This window comes from Mytilus californianus, unplaced genomic scaffold (assembly GCF_021869535.1).
Source record: "Mytilus californianus isolate M0D057914Y unplaced genomic scaffold, xbMytCali1.0.p SCAF_11, whole genome shotgun sequence".
In the NCBI taxonomy this organism is placed as follows: Eukaryota; Metazoa; Mollusca; class Bivalvia; order Mytilida; family Mytilidae; genus Mytilus; species Mytilus californianus.
Window position 1 is genome coordinate 10,419,322 of NW_026262593.1, and position 26,492 is coordinate 10,445,813.

Below are 26,492 nucleotides of genomic sequence, written 5' to 3' on the forward strand. Positions count from 1 at the left end.
GTCCCGGGGACATTGCCACTGGGGATTATGGTAACCTAAAAGACTGATAGTACTCCAGCTGCGCTGTATTTTGATATAATGCTATTCATTCTATTGAAAGGTATTTCCGTCGCTTATTGGAGTTCATTGGGCACACATTTTACATATGATAAAGAAGGTATTTCAAAATAAGTATGTTAGCGACTACTAATGTTGGAATACCTAAATATGAAACGTTTAATAGTATAAATTCAAATGACTCTATCAATACAGCCGAAGTCGATTAAGGTCAACTTTGCCAACGAGAGATGCAGTCATAGTTTTAAAAGAGTAAAAAATAGTCCTTGAAATACATACAGATAAAAATGTAATAACATTACAAAATCTAAAAATTAAAGTACTGATTTTACATGTCGTAACGTGATGAATATTTTGAAGCCCACTGCTTCCAGGAAACACATAACACAAAAATACATGGATTTGCTGAATACAATTACTCATTGTAGCGAGCTTGGGATGATTCCGGTTTGTTTGTAGTACGCATGGAATCTGCTTATGGTACTGGTTCCCAAAGACTTGCAGAAAATAAGAAATCTGGTGAAATACCTTAGTTTGCAATTATTTACGGTGCATTCCCATGAAATATCCTGACTTAAGTGTTCTGTCGATACGGAAAGTAAATCCATCGTACATTAATGATCTTCTCCCCGATATTTTTGTCTGACAAACGAACTTTGTGCCTTGACGCAACTTTAAAACGGACTAAAATTATTTACTGAAGCGATCAGTATTCTGTAAAATTCGGAAACAAATTACTATTTACTCTGAAATATTCTCAATTAAGTTACATGTATGTCTTAACTATAACAGGATTTCTCATGATCACTTTCTTTTCTTATAGAATTCAATATGAAAAATATATAATTCAAATTTATAATTATGTTAAAAATTCATGATAACTATAGTTATATCTATTATGAATTATCTTCGTTATTACCTGTGTTACCTGTGAAATGCGCGCAAATGTAATCAAAAGCTGAGCGTTAACGTAAGAAAATTTAATCCCCAAATGTAATGCTCTCGTCCCATCCGGTTTCATACGAAAAAAGATTCAAAAAAATATTTCCTTGAATATGACAGTTGTAGGAAATTAATCCTGCATTTTATTGCAGAAAATAAATCTGAGTCATAAACAAATACCTTGGGTGATTCAAAGCAACATTTTTTAACATGTTTAAATGGTGTTTTTATAAAATATTTTGGAATCTTGAGGTGACATGGTTACTTATGCTTGTAAACAGGTAAAATAGGGGTGACAATTTAATTGGTTAACTTCTAGTGATGGTTATTATCTTATATGCAATGAAATGTCATGTGAAATTTTGACTGTAGTACTGAACAGGATAAAACGTTTCTCATGCTAAGTATTTCTTTATTTAAAACAAAGATGAATTCTGCACATTTTTTTTTTGAAAATGTCAATTTAACAAAGACAAATAGGGAATAACAATGGTTGTATTTCTCCTATTTAGGGAAGCTGTACATGCGCCTTTGACCTCTATGTACTCTCATTTTTTTAAATTTCATGCTTTTTTACAGAAAAGTTGCAAACATGAAATATTTTGAGTGGATTGAGTTTCAAAAACACATTTGAGGGAAACTTGCCTTGAAATATGGCTCTACCATGAATGTTAGTAAGCATAGCAAGCTATACTCAGTGATTTAGTGTTCTTTTTCTCCATATTTCTTATATTGGGCTATAAAAAAAAAACCTTTTCCTGAGTAATTATTTAAGAAATATACAGTCATAAGTAAATGAAATGTTTTTGAAGCAGTAACAACAAATATTTACTTAAAGAGAATCATTTTATTTATCCCTCTCTGAAAGGCGGCGTAAACTTAAGTTCAGTCAGCTTGAACACTTCAATTACTCACTTATTATCATATTTCGTACATAAATTTGTGATAGTTACTCCGAAATTTTTATTTAATAGCCTAAAAAGTTAAATTATTAATTTTTTTTTAAATGTTGACCCCGCCAACGCCACCGGAAACAGCACACCTTTATTACTTCGTAGAGGCGAGACAAAAAATATCTATTACACTTAACTTTTTTTGCTCTCTTATATCTGGAAAATCTATATCCGATGTAACCGTATTGCAATTTTATTGAATTGTGCATGAAGATTAAAAAGGCCAGGAATTGCATTCGGTAGATTGTAATGTGGAAGTAAGAACACAATTTTGTAGTGGTTAATTAGGAATCGTTTTTTTTTTTTCTATAACTTAAAGTAAGTTTTATTTTCCAGCGATCATCTACTTGACATGCATGAAAACTCGTGTCTAGAATTATAATATTATCTAAACACATTTCTAAGTAAACACATTAAATGTACACATGTCTTGAATATAAACACTTTTTAATGTGTTTTAGAATTAAAAGTTTTTAGGACTTTTAAAAACACTAATTTCGAAGCCAAACATGATTCTAAACACAATCAGATCGATCTAAACATGTTACAAAGTTAAACTAAGTTTTGTTAAAATAAGTGCTCAAACAAAGTATTTTAAATTGTTGTTAGGATCTAAACACCATTTTATACAGTTTATAAAAATAAGGAGATTTTGTATGATTGCCAATGAGACAACAATCCACCAAAGTTCAAATGAGGTGGATGTAAGCAATTATAGGCAAGTTGAAATGAAAACAAAACTTCAATTTAATGTTGTCATTTCCCTCCTTAAGTGGCAAATGACGAGAACAGAAGGCTATAGAAGCTTGATGTAAAATATTGCTATGCGAAATAAAGGCAACAGTAGTATACCGCTTTTCAAAAGTCATAAATCGATTAAGAGAAAACAAATCCGGGTTACAAACTAAAACCGAGGGAAACACATCAACTATAAGAGGAAAACAATGGAACAACAGAAACACTGAACTGCAACAAAAAAAACAAAAAAACACAAACAACAACAAACGCTAATAAAGTCCTGGAGTACTAACTTCTATTTATTTTTCTACTGGCTGTATACCTCTCTGGAACATGCTAATTATCCGTATATGTATACAGCTAGATCAGAGAAAGTCAGGGAAAAAATTCCAAAGGAATCGATTGATATGCAGCAAAGATTGGCACTTTTGGAATTAAGTTACTGAGCAAATTCAAACGGACCTTATCTCGATGTAAACATTGAATGTGAATAGATCGAGAAGACCGCAAATACATGTACAAAAATCGAGACGACCATTTCTTAATTTTTTATAGAAAATAGTAGAAAGATACCTACTTTATTAGAATATTTATCTTTAATTTCTGAACCTGCATAGACAGACTTTAATTTTCATATTCACGAAAAGACAATATTTCTCTATTGGGTGTACATGTGACAAGAGCAGACCGGTGTGCTCAATAACTTAGGTGTGAAAAAATAAGTAAACTTTGAGAAATTGTAACATGCTAAGGACTTTGTGGAACACTCCGAAAATTGGTGACCTGAAGGATCTTAACATTTTGTATGTACATGATTTTCTTCAATTTTTTAATCAATATGCAGCAAGGATTGGCATTTTTTTATATTTCAGTTTCACTAGCTTCTAATGCAATTATCTGGATAAATACCGAACATAAAACATAGTGTATTTGCATGTATATTTCTTATAACACAGTTTAACAAATATTTTTTTTGAAATGTACAATTATTATTTAGAAATAACTTTTGATCACTATCGTCACCGGCATTGTTTTATTATTGACTTTCTCGACTCTATAATAAGAAGAGTGAATTTTCTTTTGTTTTCGTTCATTAGATTTTCCACTGATAAAAGGCCCCGACATGAAAAATATGAAACAATTCAATTGAGAAAACTAACGTTTATAGATATAAGAAGATGTGGTATGAGTGCCAATGAGACAACTCTCCATCCAAGTCAAAATTTATAAAAGTAAACTATTATAGGTCACAGTACGGTCTTCAACACGGAGCCTTAGTTTACATGTAGAAAAATATCGGAAATGTATTTTTTAGAAGTGTGCGAAGATACTTTGTCATTAATTTTTGTTACACATGGTGCGAAATTTAATGCATATAATTTTCAATTCATAAATATGACGTAACAGAACGTGCATATTCATAAAAAAAGTGTGCTAATTGTGCCTCTATAAAAATACCTTTACGTTAAAAATTCGTGAACAAATGTCAATAAACTCGTCATAGATACCAAGATTAAAATTTTGAAAACCAAACGCGCGTTTCGTCTACAAAAGACTCATCAAGGACGCTCATATCAAAATAGTTAAATGCCAATTCAAGTAAGAAGTTGAAGCGTATTGACATATTGACTAATATGTACAAATAGATAAACATACGTTCAAAAGTTACAAAATTTTGCAATGAATAAAACATTTCAATTTGCAATAAATAAAAACATTTCATTTTGCAATGAATAAGAGCATTTCATTTTGCAATGAATAAAACATTTCATTTTGCAAGTGATACATATTGAATTTCAAAATCAAAATAGTAAGAACAGGAACCACTGACACAGGATTCTTACATAAAATGTTCCATATAATTTCATGACTGTATACCTCAATCTCATTTATATCCAAGTCATCATACTGAAAAAAGTTAATACTATTATGAATATGTTTTAACCTGCATTCAATAACTGGATTTGTTTTAATTTTTTTAAATTATGTCTTGTCTGGCCTTTATAATTGAGAATTTCCTTAATTTAAAATTTCGTCATTACTGTCAAATTTTTCATTTCACATCCAATATCTAGTTTTCTTAGGAGTCCTTTACATAATATCTTTGCCTGCCGGCAATTAATGCAAAATAGTGTATCATAAACTGGGATATAGAAATTTTGCTACCTTGACTCGAACCGTCCTGAAGGCAAAATCCATGCTAAAGAGAAGGTTGTTGGTTTTGCTAAGCAGTTAAAGGACTTTAAATGCAATGCCTCGTGTAGGAAGAGTACCACACTCTCTGAAAGCTGAAGAACTTTTGCAAGAAACATTTAAGGGATCCTTTTGTGAACCAATGTAATATTCTTTACCATCTTATCTTCTTTTTGGTCGAAATTACCTTCATCCAACTTTGCCGAATTCCTTAATTTATTAATTGTCAGTTTGGTCTTATCCCGAGTATTCATGACATATTTACAACTGACTGGACTGTGACAAAAAATTCTCAATCACGAGAACAGCAGATACAACCAACCGTTGGGGAGTTTAAGAGTGTTTTTCTTTTTCGCTATATTTCTTTTCGTATTACTCAATGAAAATAATAGAAACTTGTTTGTCAGTTTGTTCTAAATATGATATTTTAGGGTACGTTTTGGCTGCTTCCTTTAAAAATTGTATAATCATGTCTTTTGTAGAATATCTTACAATCAATCTCCGTACATTGATCGATCCAGCGAAAATCGGTACTAAAACTTTCGGACAGTATAATGCTTTACAATACTGTTAATGGTGCTGCTTTATTTGTTTTTATACATCTACAATAGTATTATGCTTAAAAATAAGGTTCACGTACCTATGTATTACTGTAGTTTGTGTAGTCATGGATTCCTATGCAATGCAGCTACAAGAAAAACAACACACGAAAACATTAATAAATATGTGTTCTTTTGAATAAGCATTGATTTGTATCATCTGCTAACATTTACTTAGTATAACATGTATAGAGCAGAGTTCCCAGGACAACAGTTGCATAGTAGTAATGATTATAACAAATCTTGCAAATGTAACACGCTAAATTGATTTATATGTGTAGTTACTATAAAGATAAAGTTTCAAATTATCAGTTAATCAAGTCCTCTTCCTCACGATTATTTGCCCTGAAATGCGACTGACCATTGAACATTTACTTCAAATGAATTACATGACATGTGCCACTTGTAGAGCAGGAGAAATTTTTCATCCTCCAATCACATTCATGTTCTGGTGGGTTTTGTTTCGATCAATCTTTGATCTTCATCTTTCTCCTTTAAAGCCATGGTGTAACACGTCTGTTTTTTTCCGACTTATTGTTATGAATTGTCCATAGATTTTATTCATCTTGGTGGTCATTTCCTCAGTTAGATTTTTAAATTTTTTAAAAGTTTAATGATCGTAAATAACTATATTTAAACATGCCAATTGTGTTTAAATTATTAGTCGTTATATTTGTTTTAAAATTAAAAGGCTAATACTGAACAACGATCATAAAGCAAATGCGTTATTTTTTGTTTTTGTTTTTTAACGTGTAAGGATTGTTCAAGGTTAAATTCATTACAAAAAATCACAGTGCAATCTTATGTTGTCGGATCAAAAAAAAAAAAAAAAAAAAACACCAGGCAAAACTGTAGAAAAAAGATAAACAAAAAAATACATGAAACAATTCACACTTTTTTCCAAATATGACTGATCTCAAATGCATGCGATAATTTTTTCTTTTTTAAGAAATATTTAATAAGTTAGTTAGTACCAATACATGTCCTCCTAGCTAATGAACTTTCAATTGACGAAAGAGCAGCATAGCTGTCTACAGAAAACGAATACTTTGATTTAGGACTGGACGCCATGATATCCAATTCTTGCTGATCAATGTATGGTCCAACCCCTGGTGAAAAAGTAAATTAATTCTTATTTGTATTCAATATATTATGTCCATGTTTAACTACTATATATAAAATAAGTGTTTGAAGTCTTGCAAACATTGGATGTCTTATTTATTTTTTATTATTTCAGGAGAACATTCATGACACATCTTCTCATTGGTTAATTTGTATGTAAAGATTTGATTTTTACTTATAAATAAAATAGAGGTATGGCGTATTGCCACTAATTCATTTCCCATCAGAGCTTTTTTCAAAAATTTTCCAATTTAAACTTAGATGCATGTGTCTAACAGCATAATAACGTTTTCTGGAGAAACATGGGAACACATTGTAAATGCCTATTGAGGTTTCAAGACTGCAATTGTGGTAAATTTGTTTAAATACTTGGTAATTATAGACAAAATATTCTATTCGAATGAAAGATATGTTTTGTCTTTAAGATGCAAACTTATTCATTTTAGTTGAGGTATATCATTCAATGTGAAACTTAATAATTTGTGATATTGTTTCAACACGGTCTTCAACAACAATATGCAGCACTGACAAACAATTGTTTATCTTATGGAAATAGTTCAATTTATAGAGAAATGTTTATGAATTAAATTTAAGTAGGTCTTAACAACTTCCAGATTTTGACTCTGTGTGTGAATGAATTTCAGGGGTAATTCGCCCTATTCCTTGTGATTATTCCATTTCTTTTGACAATGATTTAGTTGTATATTTTAATACTAGTGATTTTCTTATCCCAGGCATATAACCTTAGCCGTATTTGGCACAATTTTTTGGAACTTTTGGTCCTCGGTCCTCTTTGGCTTTGTACTTGTTTTGGCTTTCGGACTTTTTTGATCTGAGCGTCACTGATGGGTCTTGTGTAGACGAAACGCGCGTCTGGCGTATTAAATTATAAGCCTGGTACCTTTTGATAGCTATTATTTGGGTGTGTCTCTGTCCTGTATGTTCTCCCATTTATTTATATTGTAGTCCTGTCATGTAATCTTGTCATCTTAATATTATATTTAACATTGCCATAAAAAAGGGAGGTTTGGCTAGCCACAAAACCAGGTTCAACCCACCACTTTTTCTTAAAATGTCCTGTACCATGTCAGGAAAATGGCCATTGTTATATTATAGTTCGTTTCTGTGTGTGTTGCATTTTAGTGTTGTGTTTCTGTTGTGTCGTTGTTCTACTCTTATATTTGATGTGTTTCCCTCAGTTTTAGTTTGTAACCCGGATTTGTTTTTTTTTTCTCAATCGATTGATGAATTTCGAATAGCGGTATACTATTGTTGCCTTTATTTTAGTGTTAGTTCGACGTAGCATATTTTGGTATAAAATTTTATTCGGATTTGATAGCGAGATTGATACTGAAATTACTTCCCTTTTTGAATAATACATGATTTTTTTCTTTATTGATCACGTATCTACTGCATACACCTACACGTATGTTAAAATTTTGATACGACTTTTACAGTCATACAGTCTCCTTTATATGCGCTCTTAACCCTTTTCATTTGTTTACCGTTTTGTTTTTATTTTAACCTACCTATTGCAAACATGATAATTCCTTGATTTTTTGCCTTAATTGCTTGCATTTTCGTACGCAATGGTTTAGTTGACGCTCCGTCTGTAACAAGGATTGCAATCTTAGGGACTGTGTTTCCTCGTCCGCCACTAGCTCTCGTAAATCCATACTTATCAAGTAGTTGTAGGGCTTTATGTGTATTGGTAATGCCAGTAATGTATGGAATATTTAAGACAGCATTTATAACATCAGACTTTCTACTGTACGTATTTAGTGTAAATTGTATTTCTGCATCATCAGAAAATGTTATGAGACCAATCTTTATGTGATCTGGACCAATTGTAAACCTATTCACAACAGATGTTGCAAATCTCTTCAAATCGTTGAAAGCAGTGATACCTATACTTGTCGAGCTATCAGCAATGAAGAAAATGTCGGCCACTGCTCGGCGACAGGCTACAAATATAATATATGTTCGATTTAATGTTAAATCATTGCTAGCATAAATTTCCAATGTGTTATAGATTTTTATTTTATAGCATACCATTTCCAAAACAATATATGTTTACGTTGCCACTTAAACTGTCTTTATCATACTCAAATGAAAAAAAAGCATGTCTTATAGCCATTGTTTTGCAATCTTTCATTCTATAAAATTAAAAAATGTTCACATCCAAAGTTTGATTTGTCAGTGGTTGTGTATGTTAGAGATAAGCTGGTTAAAAGGAGCAAAAAACTACGACTATCCGACGTCTGAAATATATCAATTTAAAGAATAGATAATTGATTTAATTCAACTCAAGTATTTGATGTATGTAGCATACATATAATGCATATGTAATATTAATAGAACAGATAGGATATGGGGTATCCATCCATGATACAAAATAAGTACATGCACAGCAAAAAACACAAAAAGCAAAGAAACACCTCTTTTGTTGCTGTTCTTCATCTAAAAGTCAAAATGCGACCTTCAACACAGAGCAAAAACTCTCACCTCACTGTAAGTTTAAGACGGCTCTTAACACCGTTTTTTCGCGGAATTCTTTGCAAAATGGTGATCAAGCCACAATCGAAGAAACAATGCCATGGAGTAATAGTAATGAAATAAATCTTGCAAAGAAGCAAACATTAATTGTAATAATTTATCCCAATAAACATTTAGACAACCAACGGCCACACTAAGATGTATTTTCGATAACCAGGCAGGAAATAACGTATGTATAGGGCAAATTACACACCCAACTCGACCCCGGCCAAAAAGAACATACCAGAAAGTATTACTTATTCAAACAAAAAAGTTCAAGCGCATAGGTGTAAATATCAAACTATGTAGAATATATATTGATAATTAAGGTATCAAATACATGTAACCGATGAACGCCTTTTGACTGATAATTTGGAATAATAAAAAAAAATGTTTGAATGAAATCTGAAAAAGGTGGCATATATTGCCTGTTTCTCAGATATGAAGTTCCTGCTTTGGTATATTCAAAGTTCCGGTATCCTACGCTCTGATCTGTAAATAAAGGTATATTGACCCTACTCCCCCACCGCCAATGATTGAAATTAAAAAAAAAATATCATAGAAAGCAAAGGAAGTCAACAATAGGTTTTTTTATTATTATGTCATCGCATTGGCAAGTCCTAAATAAAAAGCAACAACAGTTTACCAATGTTTAAATGTCATAAGCCATTAAGACAATACATTCAATCCAGATTTGCACAAAAAAATGACTTAGAATCAAACTTAATCGTAGAAGGCAAACATGAATGTGTAACATCTGATACATCAACAACAGTCATCTAAGAACGGCAGGCACACACTTATTTAAATATTATACTGTTATATCAAACAATACGATATTATTTTACAGAGTACTTGCTTATTGTTTGTGTTTATCTCTTCTTTTCATTTGTATTAGTAAAATCATTTAATTTAAGATTTTTTCTATTAAGAGCTGCATTTGATTATTTTAAAAATAAGAATATGTGGTATGTTTGCCAATGAGACAACTATCCACCAGATACCAAATGGCATAGAAGTTAACAACTGTAGGTCAACGTACTGCCTTCAACAATGAGCAAAACTAGTTCTACATTTCATTCATTATATATTAACTATTTGTTTAATAATGTATTCCCTTTAGACTATTAGCTAAATGCAAATTTACTTACGTGGTGACGGTGGTATGGCTACAAAACAACATAACGTTTAGTACAATGTAGTTGTTTACGTCAGTCAATAACGGTCCGTACATTACAAATAATAAAATTACACGAAAGCATAAGGTAGACTCGTATAAAATTGTTCTACCCATACATAGCTAAATTTATTAAATAATATCTGAATTTTCTGAGTTTGGTGACGGTTTTCAGTTTCTTTGATCTTTATAGGGGCTTAAAGGTTGACATATACTTATGAATATTGATTCCTGTTGAAGTTCGATTGTTGTCCTTTTAACGCACTTTCCAAGATATTACGATTGTTGATCTCAGATTATTCGTACTGTAACAACATGTATTGAAATGATTTGAAAAATATTTACACTCATCAGAAAAGAGTCATTCGATCATTGTTTGAAAATTTACAAAGGAAAGAATAAGTCTGGAATAATATTTAGTTAAAAAGCGTGAAGAAATATCAGAACCCAAAAGCAGGAAAAAAAGAAATTTTTAATGCACTAACAATTTCTTAAAAGACTCACGTGTACTTATATATGGTTTTGGTTGTGGGGTAGTTGTCCCTACAGCTAAAACAAAAACAAATTATGTGATTTTAATAAAATGACGTACACCTTTTATTATGTAAAGTTGTTAACATGTCTATGTTTAGCACAAATGTTTTATTTATTTATAGGTCTTGTCTTCCTGTATGTTTTATGACGTTGTTGTATATATGATGAACGGGTGGATATTTAAAGCCCAGTGGCAATACAATGCATATTCAGAACGAGAACATGATAATGTGATATTCATATATGATTCTAAAAACAAACACACCGAGAAAGACATCATTAAAATAATGGACCTTTTGATCGATAACATATTCGTTGTGTTTGGTGGATTGATATTTCAGACAGTCGGTATTCCACTGGGTACTAATTGTGCATCACTACTGGCCAACTTGTTTTTTTTACTCATATTATTAGTTACACAGTGTGCTATTGACCTACTATAATATATATGGGGTCAGTAAATTAGACTAGTGGCCTTTTAAAGTGATCAAGTCTTCAATATAAAAAACCTACTGCCATTGGTCTTATACAAAAACAAATGCCAACAATGACAACTTGTTAGCTTTTAATGTGTTTTCTGGATTTATTTCTATCATTCATCATCAATTCTTTCGTCTGTTGTCCGGGTGATATGTTTCAGATTTTTCCTCAACGCCGTGTTGTTTTTATAAAGGGACGTAACATCACTACTAACCGTGTATTAAAATAACCCACGCCTACCAACCCCATGTAGAGTATACAGGGTCTCCACGCGGTCGCTTTTAACCAATAATATTCCCAGAAATGTATAGGAGGTAAGATCAGAAGCAATACAGAACCTTCTCAAAGACAAAAAGAAAAAGCATCTTGTCGATTGCTTGGTGGAGAAGCAGCAAATATCAATGTTTAAGTCTTTGGTTTGACCGGCCGGGTTTCCAACCCACTACCCGCCGTCATGAGACCACTTAGGCGGTTGTGTTCTTTTATGAAATTTACTTTTAAGTACAGCATATTATATTAGAGTGTAACGCAGCATGCTTTCATATTATCAGAATACATATGTTTGCCTTGCTGTCAATATTCGCGAGCATTATTCTTTGCGTGATTGTTTTTTTTTTATTGTGTTTTACTTTATTTTCGAACGTATGTTTTTGTTTTCTTTTATCATAATTATGCCTTCAACATAGAAGTGATTCATAACGTTATCACATAATTGATAGTTTTTCCTGTGCTGTTTTGTGTGAGCCTTTTATAGTTCAATGGTTGACGTTAAAAAAGGCAGGTTATATCTAACAAAACTAGTTTATCTCCTTATGTTTTCATATTCGTGTCCAAAATCAGAAACATATTAATGCTAAATGTTGTCCTTTGGATAAGAAGTTATTGATGTATAGTGTATCCATAACATATTCAAACTGTTTAAGACTTGAGATGTAATTGTATATAAATGTCGTACGGTTACTATCGTACTTACCGACACAAACTCTCGATAATAACGTTCGTTTGACAGTATCTGTATTTAACGCTTCAAACGAGGAAACTTCAATGAGGTCAAATTATTCACTTGCAAGTGAATAATTCATCATCAATTTTTCTTAGCTTATTTTGACAAAATTGAACCATACTCGCGGCTAAAAGCGAATAATCATTTCACTATTTCACTTTCATTATTGATTGAGCAAAAAAAAATCATATATTAGATTTTTTATATATCTCGTAGCTAGTGCCCCTTTAAAATTAAAAGGTTAATACTGGACAACGATCATATAACAAATACGTTAATTTTTGTTTTTGTTTTTTAACGTGTAAGGATTGTTCAAGGGTAAATCCATTACAAAAAATCACAATGCAAGCTTATGTTGTCGGATAACAAAAAAAAAAAAAAAACCACCAGGCAAAACTGTAGAAAAAAAGATAACAAAAAAAAAAATACATGGAACAATTCACACTTTTTTTCCAAATATGACTGATCTCAAATGCATGCTATAATTACTTCTTTTTTAAGAAATACTTAATTTAGTTAGTACCAATACATATCCTTCTAGCTAATGAACTTTCGATTGACGAAAGAGCAGCATAGTTGTCTACAGAAAACGAATACTTTGATTTAGGACTGGACGCCATGATATCCAATTCTTGCTGATTAATGTATGGTCCAACCCCTGGTGAAAAAGTAAATTAATTCTTATTTGTATTCAATATATTATATCCATGTTTAACTACTATATATGAAATATGTGTTTGAAGTCTTGCAAACATTGATTGTCTTATTTATTTGTTATTATTTCAGAAGAACATTCATGACACATCTTCTCATTGGTTAATTTGTGTGCAAAGATTTGATTTTTTACTTATAAATAAAATAGAGGTATGACCTATTGCCACTGATTCATTTCCCATCAGAGCTTTTTTCAAAAAGTTTTCCAATTTAAACTTAGATTCACGGTAGAACTGCTTCACATGTGCCTAACAGCATAATGACGTTTTCTGGAGAAACATGGGAACACATTGTAAATGCCTAAAGAGGTTTCAAGACTGCAATTGTGGTAAATTTGTTTAAATACTTTGTAATTATAGACGAAATATTCTGTTCGAATTAAAGATATGTTTTGTCTTTAAGATGCAAACTTATTCATTTTTTAGTTCAGGTATATCATTCAATGTGAAACTTAATGATTTGTGAAATTGTTTCAACACGCACGGTCTTCAACAACAATATGCAGCACTGACAAACAATTGTTTATCTTATGGAAATAGTTAAATTTATAGAGAAATCTTTAATGTTGATGAATTAAATTTAAGTAGGTCTTAACAACTTACAGATTTTGACTCTGTGTGTGAATGAATTTCAGGGGAAATTCGCCCTATTCCATGTGCTTATTCCATTTGTTTTGACAATGATTGTAGTTGTATATTTTACAGTGTTAGTTCGACGTAGCATGTTGTGGTATAGAATTTTATTCGGATTTCATAGCGAGATAGATACCGAAATGACTTCCCTTTTTGAATAATATATTTTTTTTTTTTATTGATCACGTATCTACTGCATTCACCTACACGTATGTTAAAATGTTGATAAGACTTTTACAGTCATACCGTCTCCCTTATATGCGCTCTTAAACCTTTTCATTTTTTACCGTTTTGTTTTATTCTAACCTACCTATTGCAAACATGATAATTCCTTGATTTTTTGCCTTAATTGCTTGCATTTTCGTACGCAATGGTTTAGTTGACGCTCCGTCTGTAACAACGATTGCAATCTTAGGGACTGTGTTTCCTCGTCCGCCACTAGCTCTCGTAAATCCATAATTATCAAGCAGTTGTAGGGCTTTATGTGTATTGGTAATGCCAGTAATGTATGGAATATTTAAGACAGCATTTATAACATCAGACTTTCTACGGTACGTATTTAGTGTAAATTGTATTTCTGCATCATCAGAAAATGTAATGAGACCAATCTTTATGTGGTCAGGACCAATTGTAAACCTATTCACAACAGATTTTGCAAATCTCTTCAAATCGTTGAAAGCAGTGATACCTATACTTGTCGAGCTATCAGCAATGAAGAAAATGTCGGCGACTGCCCGGCGACAAGCTACAAATATAATATATGTTCGATTTAATGTTAAATCATTGCTAGCATAAATTTCCAATGTGTTATAGATTTTTATTTTATAGCATACCATTTCCAAAACAATATATGTTTACGTTGCCACTTAAACTGTCTTTATCATACTCAAATGGAAAAAAAAACATGTCTTATAGTCATTGTTTTGCAATCTTTCATTCTATAAAATAAAATATTGCACATCCAAAGTTTGATTTGTCAGTGGTTGTATATGTAAGAGATTATCTGGTTAAGAGGAGAAAAAAACTACGACTATCCGACGTCTGAAATATATCAATTTAAAACTTTACGACAAAAGAGATGATTTCAGCTTCCCAATTGTGAACTTTTCTATGTAGCAACATTCCAGCAGCGCCTGCATACGGAGTATATATCTCCCAATTGATACGATATTACCGGGCTTGTATTTCCTATCATGATTTCCTTGATAGAGGACTGCTGCTCACAAGGAAGCTATTAAATCAAGAGTTCCAAATGGTGAAGTTGGAATCATCCCTTCGTAAATTTTACGGACGCCATCACGAGTTGGTTGACCGTTATGGAATAACTGTTTCACAGATGATATCGAATATGTTCCTTATGTCCTTACTACAATATCCTTCCCTTTTCACGGATTTGTAATAACATAAGGAAACTAAAGACTAAGCAACACGAACCCCACCTAAAACTGGGGGTGATCTCAGGTGCTCCGGAAGGGTAAGCAGATCTTGCTCCACATGTGGCACCCGTCGTGTTGCTAATGTTATTACAAATCCGGTAAATAGTCTAATTCGGTAGGTCACATTCGTGAAAAGGGAAGGGTATTGTAGTTACGACATGAGGAACATATCTGAGTAGGAGTAGAGTTGAAAATATTCATCACATTCGTCCCTCTTTTAAAGAATAAATAATTGAATTAATTCAACTCAAGTATATGATGTATGTAGCATACATATAATGCATGTGTAATATTAATAGAACAGATATGATATGGGGTATCCATCCATGATACGAAATAAGTACATGTACAGCAAAAAACACAAAAAGCAATGACTTGTTAAACACAATACAAAATGTACATCCAAAGCATCTTTGTTAATTCACCCTATGTCATCGCATTGGCAAGTCCTAAATAAAAAGCAAAAACAGTTTACCAATGTTTAAATGTCAAAAGGCATTAAGAAGATACATTCAATCCAGATTTGCACAAAACAATGACTTAGAATCAAACTTAATCGTAGAAGGCAAACATGAATGTGTGACAACTGATACATCAATAACAGTCATCTAAGAACGACAGGCACACGCTTATTTAAATATCATACTGTCATATCAAACAATACGATATTATTTTACAGAGTACTTGCTTATTGTTTGTGCTTATCTCTTCTTTTTCATTTGTATCAGAAAAATCATTTAATTTATGATTTTTTTCTACTTATAGCTGCATTAGATTATTATAAAAGTAAGAAGCTGTGGTATGATTGCCAATGAGACAACTATCCACCAGATTCCAAATGGCATAGAAGTTAACAGACAGTGTAACACCAGAGCTAATAAAGGCAGACATCGACCTAACAGCAGAGAAAATGGCAGAAATATTTAATAGCCTATGGGAAGAAGAAAATGGCCATCAGACTGGAGAAAGGGATTGATTTGCAAGATCTTAAGAACGGCGATATGACAGATTGTAACAACTGGAGGGGAGTTACTCTTTTACCTGTTCTCAGTAAAGTATTCTGCAGAAAGCTGATAGAAAGAATAAAGGAAGGAATAGACAAAAGATTAAGGAATGAGCAGGTAGGTTTTAGATCAAAAAGATGAACAACTGAACAGATTTTTATCCTTCGAAACATACTTGAGCAAACAAATGAATGGAGGTCAGCTTTAATCATACATTTTATAGACTTTGAAAAGTATTTGACTCAGTCCACCGAGAGAGTCCATGGAAGATCATGAAGAGCTACTTATTACCAGGTAAGATCATAAGAACCATAAAGGAAATATATACAGGATTTAGGTGTTCCGTCATCGATCAGGGAGAAACAGCAGAATGGTTTCAGATAAAATCAGGAGTGAAACAGGGATGTGTAATGTCTGGTTTTCTTTTCCTTCTAGTCATAGAATGGATCATGCGAAAAACAACTGCAGACAAAGCTAGAAGGATAAGATGGAACTTTAATACTGTTCTAGAAGATCTTGACTTTGCTGACAACATAGCACTTCTTTCCTCAAAACTTAGCGACCTTGATGAGAAAACGCAGAAATTAACAACAGAAGCTGAAAGAGTTGGAATGGAACTTAATCCCAAAAAGTGATAAACTCTAAATCCAAGCAAACAAAGAGTAAAGAGCTGATAACGTTATACGACGAGAAAATAGAAGATGTAGACAAGTTCACATACCTTGGAGCAGTCATGGACAAAGAGGGAGGAGGAAGTAGCAACATCAAGAACAGAATACAGAAAGCAAGAGGGATATTCTATCGCCTAAGAAATATATGGTATGCAAGAGGAATTGGCCGAAAAACAAACATACATCTGTATAAATCATTAGTTAGACGTATATTATTGTATGGAAGTGAAACATGGAAACTCACAAACCTCGAAGAAAAGAAACTGAACACCAATGCCTAAGAAAGATCCTAAAAATTAAATGGCAAAGTAAAACATCAAACAAAACAGTAAACGAAATTGCTAACACCAGAAACATCAGTTGTGAAATCAGAAGGAGACGGTGGACATAAATAGGACACATATTAAGGCGTGAAAGAGACAACAACAGTTATGTAGCAATACAATGGGCTCCGGAAGGGAAAATAATTAGAGGAAGGCCAAAAACTACATGGAGAAGAACAACTGAGAAAGAAAGGAACCAACAAGGATGGACAAGCTGGAACGTAGCCAGAACAGCGACAAAAGATAGAAAAGGGTGGAATAGCAGCGTGGAGGCCTTATGCGACTTCTGGCGCGGAGATAAGGATAGAAGTTAACAACTGTAGGTCAACGTACGACCTTCATCAATGAGCAAAAATAGTTCTCCATTTCATTCATTATATAATAACTATTTGTCTAATAATTTATTCCCTTTAGACTATTAGCTAAATGCAAATTTACTTACGTGGTGATGGTGGTATGGCTACAAAACAACATAACGTATATATAGTACAATGTAGTTGTTAAAGTCAGCCAATAATAAACAAATAATAAAATTATACGAAAGCATAACGTATATTCGTATAAAATTGCTCTACCCATACATAGCTAAATTTATTAAATAATATCTGAATTTTCTGAGTTTTATGACGGTTTTCAGTTTCTCTGATCTTTATCGGGGCTTAAAGGTTGACATATTCTTATGAATATTGATTGCTGTTGAAGGTCGAAATATTTCGATTGTTGATCTCAGATTATTTGTACTGTAACAACATGTATTGAAATGAGTTGAAAAATATCTACACTTATCAGAAAAAAGTAATTCGAACATTGTTTGGAAGAAAAAGAAAATTAACAAAGGAAAGAATAAGTCTGGTATAATATTTAGTTAAAAAGCATGACATTTGAAATATCAGAACCCCAAAACAGGAAAAAAGAAACGTTTAATGCACTAACAATTTCTTAAAAGACTCACGTGTACTTATATATGGTTGTGGTTGTGGGGTAGTTGTCCCTACAGCTAAAACAAAACAAATTATGTGATTTTAATAAAATGACGTACACCTTTTATTATGTACAGTTGTTAACATGTCTCTGTCTAGCACAAATGTTTAATTTATTTATAGGTCTTGTCTTCCTGTATGTTTTATGACGTTGTTGTATATATGATGGACGGGTGGATATTTAAAGCCCAGTGGCAAATAAAATGCATATTCAGAACGAGAACATGATAATGTGATATTCATATATGATTCTAAAAACAAACACACCGAGAAAGATATCATTAAAATGCTGGACCTTTTGATCGATAACATATTCGTTGTGTTTGGTGGATTGATATTTCAGACAGTCGGTATTCAACTGGGTACTAATTGTGCATCAATACTGGCCAACTTGCTTTTTTACTCATATTATTAGTTACACTGTGTGCTTTTGACCTACTATAATATATATGGTGTCAGTAAATTAGACTAGTGGCCTATTAAAGTGATCAAGTTTTCAATATAAAAACATACTTCCATTGGTCTAATACAAAAACAAATGCCAACAATGAAAACTTGTTCGCTTTGTATGTGTTTTCTGCATTTATTTCTATCGTTCATCGTCAATTCCTTCGTCTGTTGTCCGGGTGATATGTTTCAGACGTGTTGTTTTTATAAAGGGACGTAACATCACACTTACCGTGTATTAAAATAACCCGCGCCTACCAACCCTATAATCAATATACAGGGTCTCCACGCGGTCGCTTTTAACCAATAATATTCCCAGAAATGTATAGGAGGTAAGATCAGAAGCAATACAGAACCTTCTAAAAGACAAAACGACAAAGCATCTTGTCGATTGTTTTGCGGAGAGGCAGCAAATATCAATGTTTAAGTCTTTGGTTTGACCGGCCGGGTTTCCAACCCACTACCCGCCGCTATCGAAATGAGCACGCTGTCATGAGACCACTTAACCTGTTATGTTCTGTAATGAAATTTACTTTTAAGTACAGCATATTATATTAGAGTGTAACGCGGCATGCTTTCATATCAGCAGAGTACTTATTTTTGCCTTGCTGTCAATAATCGCGAGCATTATTCTTTGCGTAATGGTTTGTTTTATTGTTTTTTACTTTATTTTCGCACCTATGTTTTTGTTTTCTTTTATCATAATTATGCCTTCATCACAGAAGTGAATCATAACGTTATCACATAATTGATAGTTTTTCCTGTGCTATTTTGTGTGTACCTTTTTATAGTTCAATGGTTGACGTTAAAAAAGGCAGGTTATATCTAACAAAACTAGTTTATCCCTTATGTTTTCATATTCGTGTCCCAAATAAGAAACATATTAATGCTAAATTTTGTCCTTTGGATAAGAAGTTATAGTGTATCCATAACTTTTTAAACTTTAGACTTGAGATGTAATTTGGTTAGAAATGACGAACGGTTACTATCATACTTACCGTAACAAACTCTCGATAATAAAGTTCGTTTGACAGTATCTGTATTTAACGCTTCAAAAGAGGAAACTTGGATCGTGAATTCTTCATCTGGATTACTAGAAATGCCGTTCAATTCGTCAATATCTACAAGATTTCCAACTCCGATAACAAATACGAAAGCTGGTCGAGCCTTAATGATGGCAGCCTCGATCTGTGTTTGTTGCTTTCCACTCTCGTCGCCATATTTATCATAGCTGCCCGGATTTGTTTTTCCGTCTGTTAAAATAATAACGACATCCGCGACATCCGGCCTTTCTCCATTACCAGGTCCGTAAAGTATTAAGTGTGTATATTCCAGAGCAAGGTATGTTCTGGTGGCGTCACCCTGAGAATGGTCAATTCTTTCGATTGACTTTAACACGTCTTGTTTTCTAGAAAAATTATTGAATCCAAATTCTGGAAAGCCATAATTACTAAATGACACAGATGCAACTCGTGTCTTATCCGGGCCGACGTCGAGAAAGCTAACAATATCATCAATAAAACGTATTTGTCGTGTAAAGTCTATATGTGGTATACTTCTTGATGTATCAACCACAAAAGCGAGGTCTACCTTAGTCTGACAGTACGGTCTGGGCGGTATGAAACCTGTGAATGTCATAAAAATATTAATAGTAATAATTATACTTAAATGATAACATCAACATTAAGCAGAGATATATCGATCATTTTCGAAAGGGTGGGGTGTATTCCATAAACCTGAAGTAATATAGACTTTTTGGACGATTTTATACTAATAATTACATAGTCCATTGTATATCAGTTGATTTTATTCTTTACGAACAGAGTGTGTGTATATTTTGTGGTGGTCTTGAGCAGTATTATTCAATGAACAGCTGTGGTATCTATGATGCGTTTATTTACTGTAGCCAACATCCTGTTTTCTATATTATGAATATTTGAAAGCCTAGGATGTATAAGAACCGAACCAGTTGAAAATACATGCCAAAAATAGCAAAATCCATCTAAGGTCAACTTTGCCTGAGGGAGTTGAAACCGTAGTGTCTTTATAATTTCAAAATTTATAACCGGAAAATTTTAGAAAGGTTTGTTATAAATCTTGTCAGTACCGAAGTACTAACTACTGAGCTGACGATACAAATATCTTCGGGGACTGATAGTCCACCAGTAGAGGTATCGACCCAGTGCTGCAAAAAATGAATACAACACGTTAAATAATTTCATACGTCCAAAGTTGATTTCTGATGCCACTTCTTGACCATTAAAATTTATAACATAAACATAACGATGTGATATGATTGCCAAGGAGATACAAGAGAGGCGAAAGATACCAGAGGGACATTCAAACTCAAAAGTCGAAAATAACCTGACAACGCCATGGCTAAAAAAGAAAAGACCGACAGACAAACAGTAGTACACATAACAAAACAAGAAAACTAAAGACTGAGCAACACGGACCCCACCAAAAACTGAGGGTGTCTCAGGTGCTCCGGAAGGGTAAGCAGATCCATGATAACTTCCCACCATTAACGATGAATAGATAGACCGATTGTACATATTAAGTCGTTGTGTTTGAAAATGAAGGTTGGTGCCTTGTTGTTTCCCTGGTGTAATTGGATAAAAGTACCAATAAAACAAAGCAGCCTCAAACTTTTACAGACTAAAATAAAGTTTTTTTTCCATAACATGCGCATGAGCAAACCGTTTGGATTAAAATAAGTAGGTTTAAATAATATGTTTGTGTAAAAACTGCCGAAAGGTTATAATATTTTCGTATTTAAAAGGTAAAGTTTATGATAAAAGAGATGATTTTTCATTTCCTATTTTTAATTATCCATTTTTAGATGGTGACGTTCCCTTGTCACCATCTTATGATGTTTATGTATCTCAACTTGTTCGATTCGCTCGTGTATGTAACAACGTATTTGATTTCAACGAAAGAAATCTCTGTATTAATGAAAAATTATTACACCAGGGTTTTCGATATCACAAACTAGTCAAAACATTTACTAAATTTTATCATCGATACAAGGACATCATTCGTAAATATAAATCAACATGCAGACATCGTATACGTTTGGCATGATACGGGTTATGTTCTTCTCATATATTTCATGATGGTATGATACTTAACCCCTAACTGGAGGGATTGTACCTGATTTTCATATGATGAAGGCATAATCTTTCAATCAGTTTAATTGAGGTCTGGAGCTGGCATGTCAGAAACTGCTCGTAGTCCTTTGTTAATTTATGTATCATTGTCATTTTGCTTAGTTTCTTTTGTTACCTATTCTGACATCGGACTCAGACTTCTTTTGAACTGAGTTTTACTGTGCGTATTAGTATGTATTGGCTAGAGATATAGGGGTGGGTTGAGAACTCACAAAACATGTTTAACCCCGCCGCATTTTTGCGCCTGTCCGAAGTCAGGAGCCTCTGGCCTTTGTTAGTCTTTTATGTTTTTTTAATTTTAGTTCCTTTATATGTTTTGGAGTTTAGTGTGACGTCCATTTTCACTGAATCAGTACACAATTTTATTAAGGGGCCAGCTGAGGACCACCACCCGGCGGGATTTTCTCGCTGCTTTAAAGACCCATTGGGGGCCTTCGGCTGTTATCTGCTCTTTGGTCGGGTTGTTGTCTCTTTGACATATTCCCCATTTCAATTCTCAATTTTATTACATCTGCATTGTATGAATAATATTTGACTAGAAACCGTAAAAGATAACTCAAGCAGAAGAGAACCATAAATCAATTACAGGGAAAAATAACTCGAGCGCAAAACAAACATAAATCAAGAGCAAGGGAAAGATAGCCCGAGCGCAAAACAAAGATAAATCAAGCGCAAGGGAAAGATAGCTCGAGCGCAAAACAAAGATTAATCAAGCGCAATGGAAAGATAGCTCGAGCGCAAAAAAAACATAAATCAAGCGCAAGGGGAAGACAGCTCAAGCGCAAAACAAACATAAATCAAGCGCAAAGGAAAGATAGCTCAAGCGCAAAACAAACATAAATCAAGCGCAAGGGAAAGATAGCTCGAGCGCAAAACAAACATAAATCAAGCGCAAAGGAAAGATAGCTCGAGCGCAAAACAAACATAAATCAAGTGCAAGGAGATATAGCTCGAGCGCAAAACAAAGATACATCAATCACAGGTAAAGATAGCTCGAGGTTAAAAAAAAGATAAATAAAGTGTAAGGAAAGATAGCTCGAGAGCAAAACAAACATAAATCAAGTGCAAGGGAAAGATAGCTCGAGCGCAAAGCAAACATAAATCAAGTGCAAGGGAAAGATAGCTCGAGCGCAAAACAAACATAAATCAGGTGCAAGGGAAAGATAGCTCGAGCGCAAAACAAAGATAAATCAAGTGCAAGAGAAAGATAACTCGAACGTAACACAAACATAAATCAAGTGCAAGGGAAAGATAGCTCAAGCGCAAAACAAAAATAAATCAAGCGCAAGGGAAAGATAGCTCGAGCGCAAAAAAAACATAAATCAAGTGCAAGGGAAAGATAGCTCGAGCGGAAAACAAACATAAATCATGTTCAAGGGAAAGATAGCTTGAGCGCAAAACAAAGATAAATCAAGTGCAAAGCTAATGGAAAGATAAATCAAGCGACGTTTTGCACATGAACAATTATTTGCTCATAAATAATTGCCATGTTATCTTTTTTACTACCTGTTCAAAACAAAAGATATATTGTTGCTCTTTTATCTGTTCTGTTTAACACAAATGCCAAAAGTGTTCATTGTTAAACTTATAATCATAGATACGGTTAGGGCGTCGCTTCCTCGGCACTCGATTTTTTTAAGTTGAAAGATGGTACAGGTTGCACTTTATAAATACAGCTGTTTCACAAACCACGCCTCTTTTGGGCAGATATATAATATTCATAGATATTTTGTTTGGTTTACGTACTGGTTTCGAGATATGATCTCTATGTTTCATGTGATAAAGACATAACTTTGGAATGTTACCAGTATATATGTAGGACTCGTAAAGCGCGATGGGGACGCTAAAACGCGATGGTCACGCTAAAGTGCGATGGCCTACGCAAAAGTGCGATGGTCTGTGCTATTCATTTGAACACGCTAATGTGCGTTTACCGCAAAGGTAACAACGTTATCAACGTAAGACAGCATTATGACGAGAATGTTTGTCCAGAATAAGGATTTTTTTTCAAAAGAAAAGAAAGAAGAGAGAAACAAATGATCACAATCTGGAACATTTTTGGTCGTTGCTGGAAGAGGTTAACTTAATTTGTAAAAATGTAAAAAGAACTTTAACCAAAACAGCTGGGGTGCCAAAAAAGGTCTATTTTTTTACTTTCTAATTGAATATTTCTATAAAAAAAAATACAATTTGGTGTGTTATTTATGTTAAATAATGAATATACGTCAACTAGACAGCAACCTAACGAACATGTATCATCAGAATATATGATTGCCAATACGACAACTCTCTATCCAAGACCTAATGTTATTGATGTATGCAACTTTAGGTTAAAGTATGATGCCAGGAAAATGTTACCTCCTGTTTTTATTTGTGTAGATCTCTGGTATCTTTTGAAGAAAAGTATTTTTTTTTTTGCATGAAGTACGCAGATCACTGTATCATTTATTCTTTACCAAATACATTTATTATTTCATAAAAGTGTTTGTGTAGATATGATATATATAACAAACTTTGCGGATGTGTACCTGATTTTTTACATTAGAACTCCCACGAATATTAGTTAAGGCTATGCAGGTTATCTTCTTTGAATGAACATAGTAAAGGTAACTTGGTTATTTATTTTATTTATAATTTCAATCAGTCGGATGGAAAAAAGGATTTTCGGTGGATAACCTTAAAAGACTATAACGAAAGTTAGATTTATGAGTGTATTATGGTAAGGTAAAACCTAATTAAGAGTACATGGTTTATAATTGTGTACACAAGAGATTAGTATTTATGTGCAGCTGAGCTCGTCCTTTATACCAGTAAGTCAATAAAAAGTCAGATACCTGCTTATATAAGGCTTAAGAATGTGTCATTAAAACTGTAATGTTTCAAATTTTTTATGTTCATGCTGCACAACCTTTTATATTGAAACAAATAAAACAATTTTACTCAATTTAAAAATTACTGAATAAACTCACTTGTGGTTAAAATTGGTTGTGGAGTAGTTGTCCCTACAGCTGAAATAATACAAATATGGTAAACAATTTATTGTTATAATGATCATTATGTTCTTTGTTTAATTAAAAACATGTTAAATTAAGCACTACACAGAATGTGTTGTTTTTTATTTGTATATATTGTAGCTACCTGTTGATGCTGTTACCGTATGACTTCTACTCTGAAATACAGCCACTGATATAAGAGTAACAATTGTATTTTTTTTATATCAGCAGTTCAAATACTATGAGCTGAGTTTCAATAAATGCGAGAATTCTTTAATACGTTAGTGTGCCATGAGTTCATTAATGATGTTGTTATGCCTGCACCATGTCAGGAATATGACGGTTGTTTCCCATTCGATCCGTTGGTTGATATAGTCGAGCGTTTGATTTAGTTTTATGGACTTTTAAAATTTACATTGGAGTTCGGCATTTTTCATTAAAGCACTTTGTTATTGTGTTGTCCGTTATTATAGTGCAGATAACTTTCCCTATGCTCATTTCTATTGTTTTCTTAATCTATAGATAATATGTTCATTGATAGTCCACTTTGGGAAATTAAAAGGCAGATGGTTGAGATATACAAATCCAGTAAAACAACGCATTGTATTTTACTTGCCTGACCAAAGTAGGAAACCTCGTCACAATGTTTACTGTCATTGTCTTCATGAGTTTTTTGTCCTTGGTAGACATTGGACATTTTCTTGTAAAATTCATTCAGACACTATTAAACTCGTTGTGTATTGCTTGTCATATGTGGGGAGACAAGATGTATTAACCTTTTTAATAAGATGTTGTTTAATAATTTATGTCTTTCGGTTTCTGACTTACTTACCAACGCAAACTCTCGATAATAACGTTCGTTTTACAGTATCTGTATTTAGCGCTTCAAAAGAGGAAACTTGTATCGTGAATTCTTCATCTGGATTACTAGAAATGCCGTTCAATTCGTCAATATCTACAAGACTTCCGACTCCGATAACAAATATGAAAGCTGGTCTAGCCTTCATGATGGCAGCCTCGATCTGTGTTTGTTGCTTTCCACTTTCATCGCCATATGTATCATAGCTGCCCGGATTTGTTTTCCCGTCTGTTAAAACAATTACGACATCTGCTACATCCGGTCTTTCTCCATTACCAGGTCCGTAAATGTTTAAATGCGTGTATTCCAAAGCAAGATATGTCCGGGTGGCGTCACCTTGAGAATGTTTAATTCCTTTGATTGCATTCATTACGTCTTGCTTTCTTGAAAGATTGTTGAAACCAAATTCTGGGAAGTTATAATTACTAAATGACACAGATGCAACCCGTGTTTTGTCTGGACCTACGTCCAGAAAGCTGACAATATCTTCAATAAAACGTATTTGTCGTGTAAAGTCTATATGTGGTATACTTCTTGATGTATCAACCACAAAAGCTAGGTCTACTTTAGTCTGACAATATCTGTATCTGTTTGGTCTGTCCGGTATGTTATTTGAGGCTGCATTTTACAATAACGATAATGATAAAAATAGTAATAGTTATAACTACAATAAAATAATAAAATCAATAATAATGATATTAATTAAATATAGATACTTTGTAATATATAAAATTGGAAATTAAAATGAACGCGACAACAAGCCAAGTTGAAGACTATTACTAAAAATATCTATAGAGGTTAGAATACGAGTTCATTGAATGATAGCCGCCGACATTTAACAGTTTTAGGAACTGAAGCTTTATCAATCACCGTAGAAGAGATCGGTGAAAGAAGAAGAAATACTATCACTATTTTGATAAAAAACTTTTA

At 33.0% G+C, this 26,492-nt stretch overlaps 1 protein-coding gene across 50 annotated transcripts in view; it reads right to left on the reverse strand.

The window, feature by feature from the left end:
* Nucleotides 1–26,492, reverse strand: part of LOC127719523 (collagen alpha-1(XII) chain-like) — a 565,245-nt gene that overhangs the window by 315,378 nt on the left and 223,375 nt on the right. For 24 of the 50 annotated variants that reach the window (XM_052225688.1, XM_052225695.1, XM_052225692.1 and 21 more), the window contains exons 3-11: nt 25,536–26,180; nt 24,680–24,718; nt 19,539–20,165; nt 18,066–18,110; nt 17,556–17,573; nt 13,990–14,424; nt 12,857–12,991; nt 10,821–10,865; nt 10,291–10,308 (exon numbers count right to left, since the gene is read on the reverse strand). In XM_052225688.1, coding sequence (XP_052081648.1) covers nt 10,291–10,308; nt 10,821–10,865; nt 12,857–12,991; nt 13,990–14,424; nt 17,556–17,573; nt 18,066–18,110; nt 19,539–20,165; nt 24,680–24,718; nt 25,536–26,180 — 2,007 coding nt within the window. Of the gene's footprint in view, nt 1–1,932; nt 4,599–5,523; nt 5,572–6,456; nt 6,592–8,133; nt 8,569–10,290; nt 10,309–10,820; nt 10,866–12,856; nt 12,992–13,989; nt 14,425–17,555; nt 17,574–18,065; nt 18,118–19,538; nt 20,166–24,679; nt 24,719–25,535; nt 26,181–26,492 lie in introns of those variants that run through there. The other 26 variants (XM_052225704.1, XM_052225709.1, XM_052225702.1 and 23 more) reach the window with 12 other exon arrangements.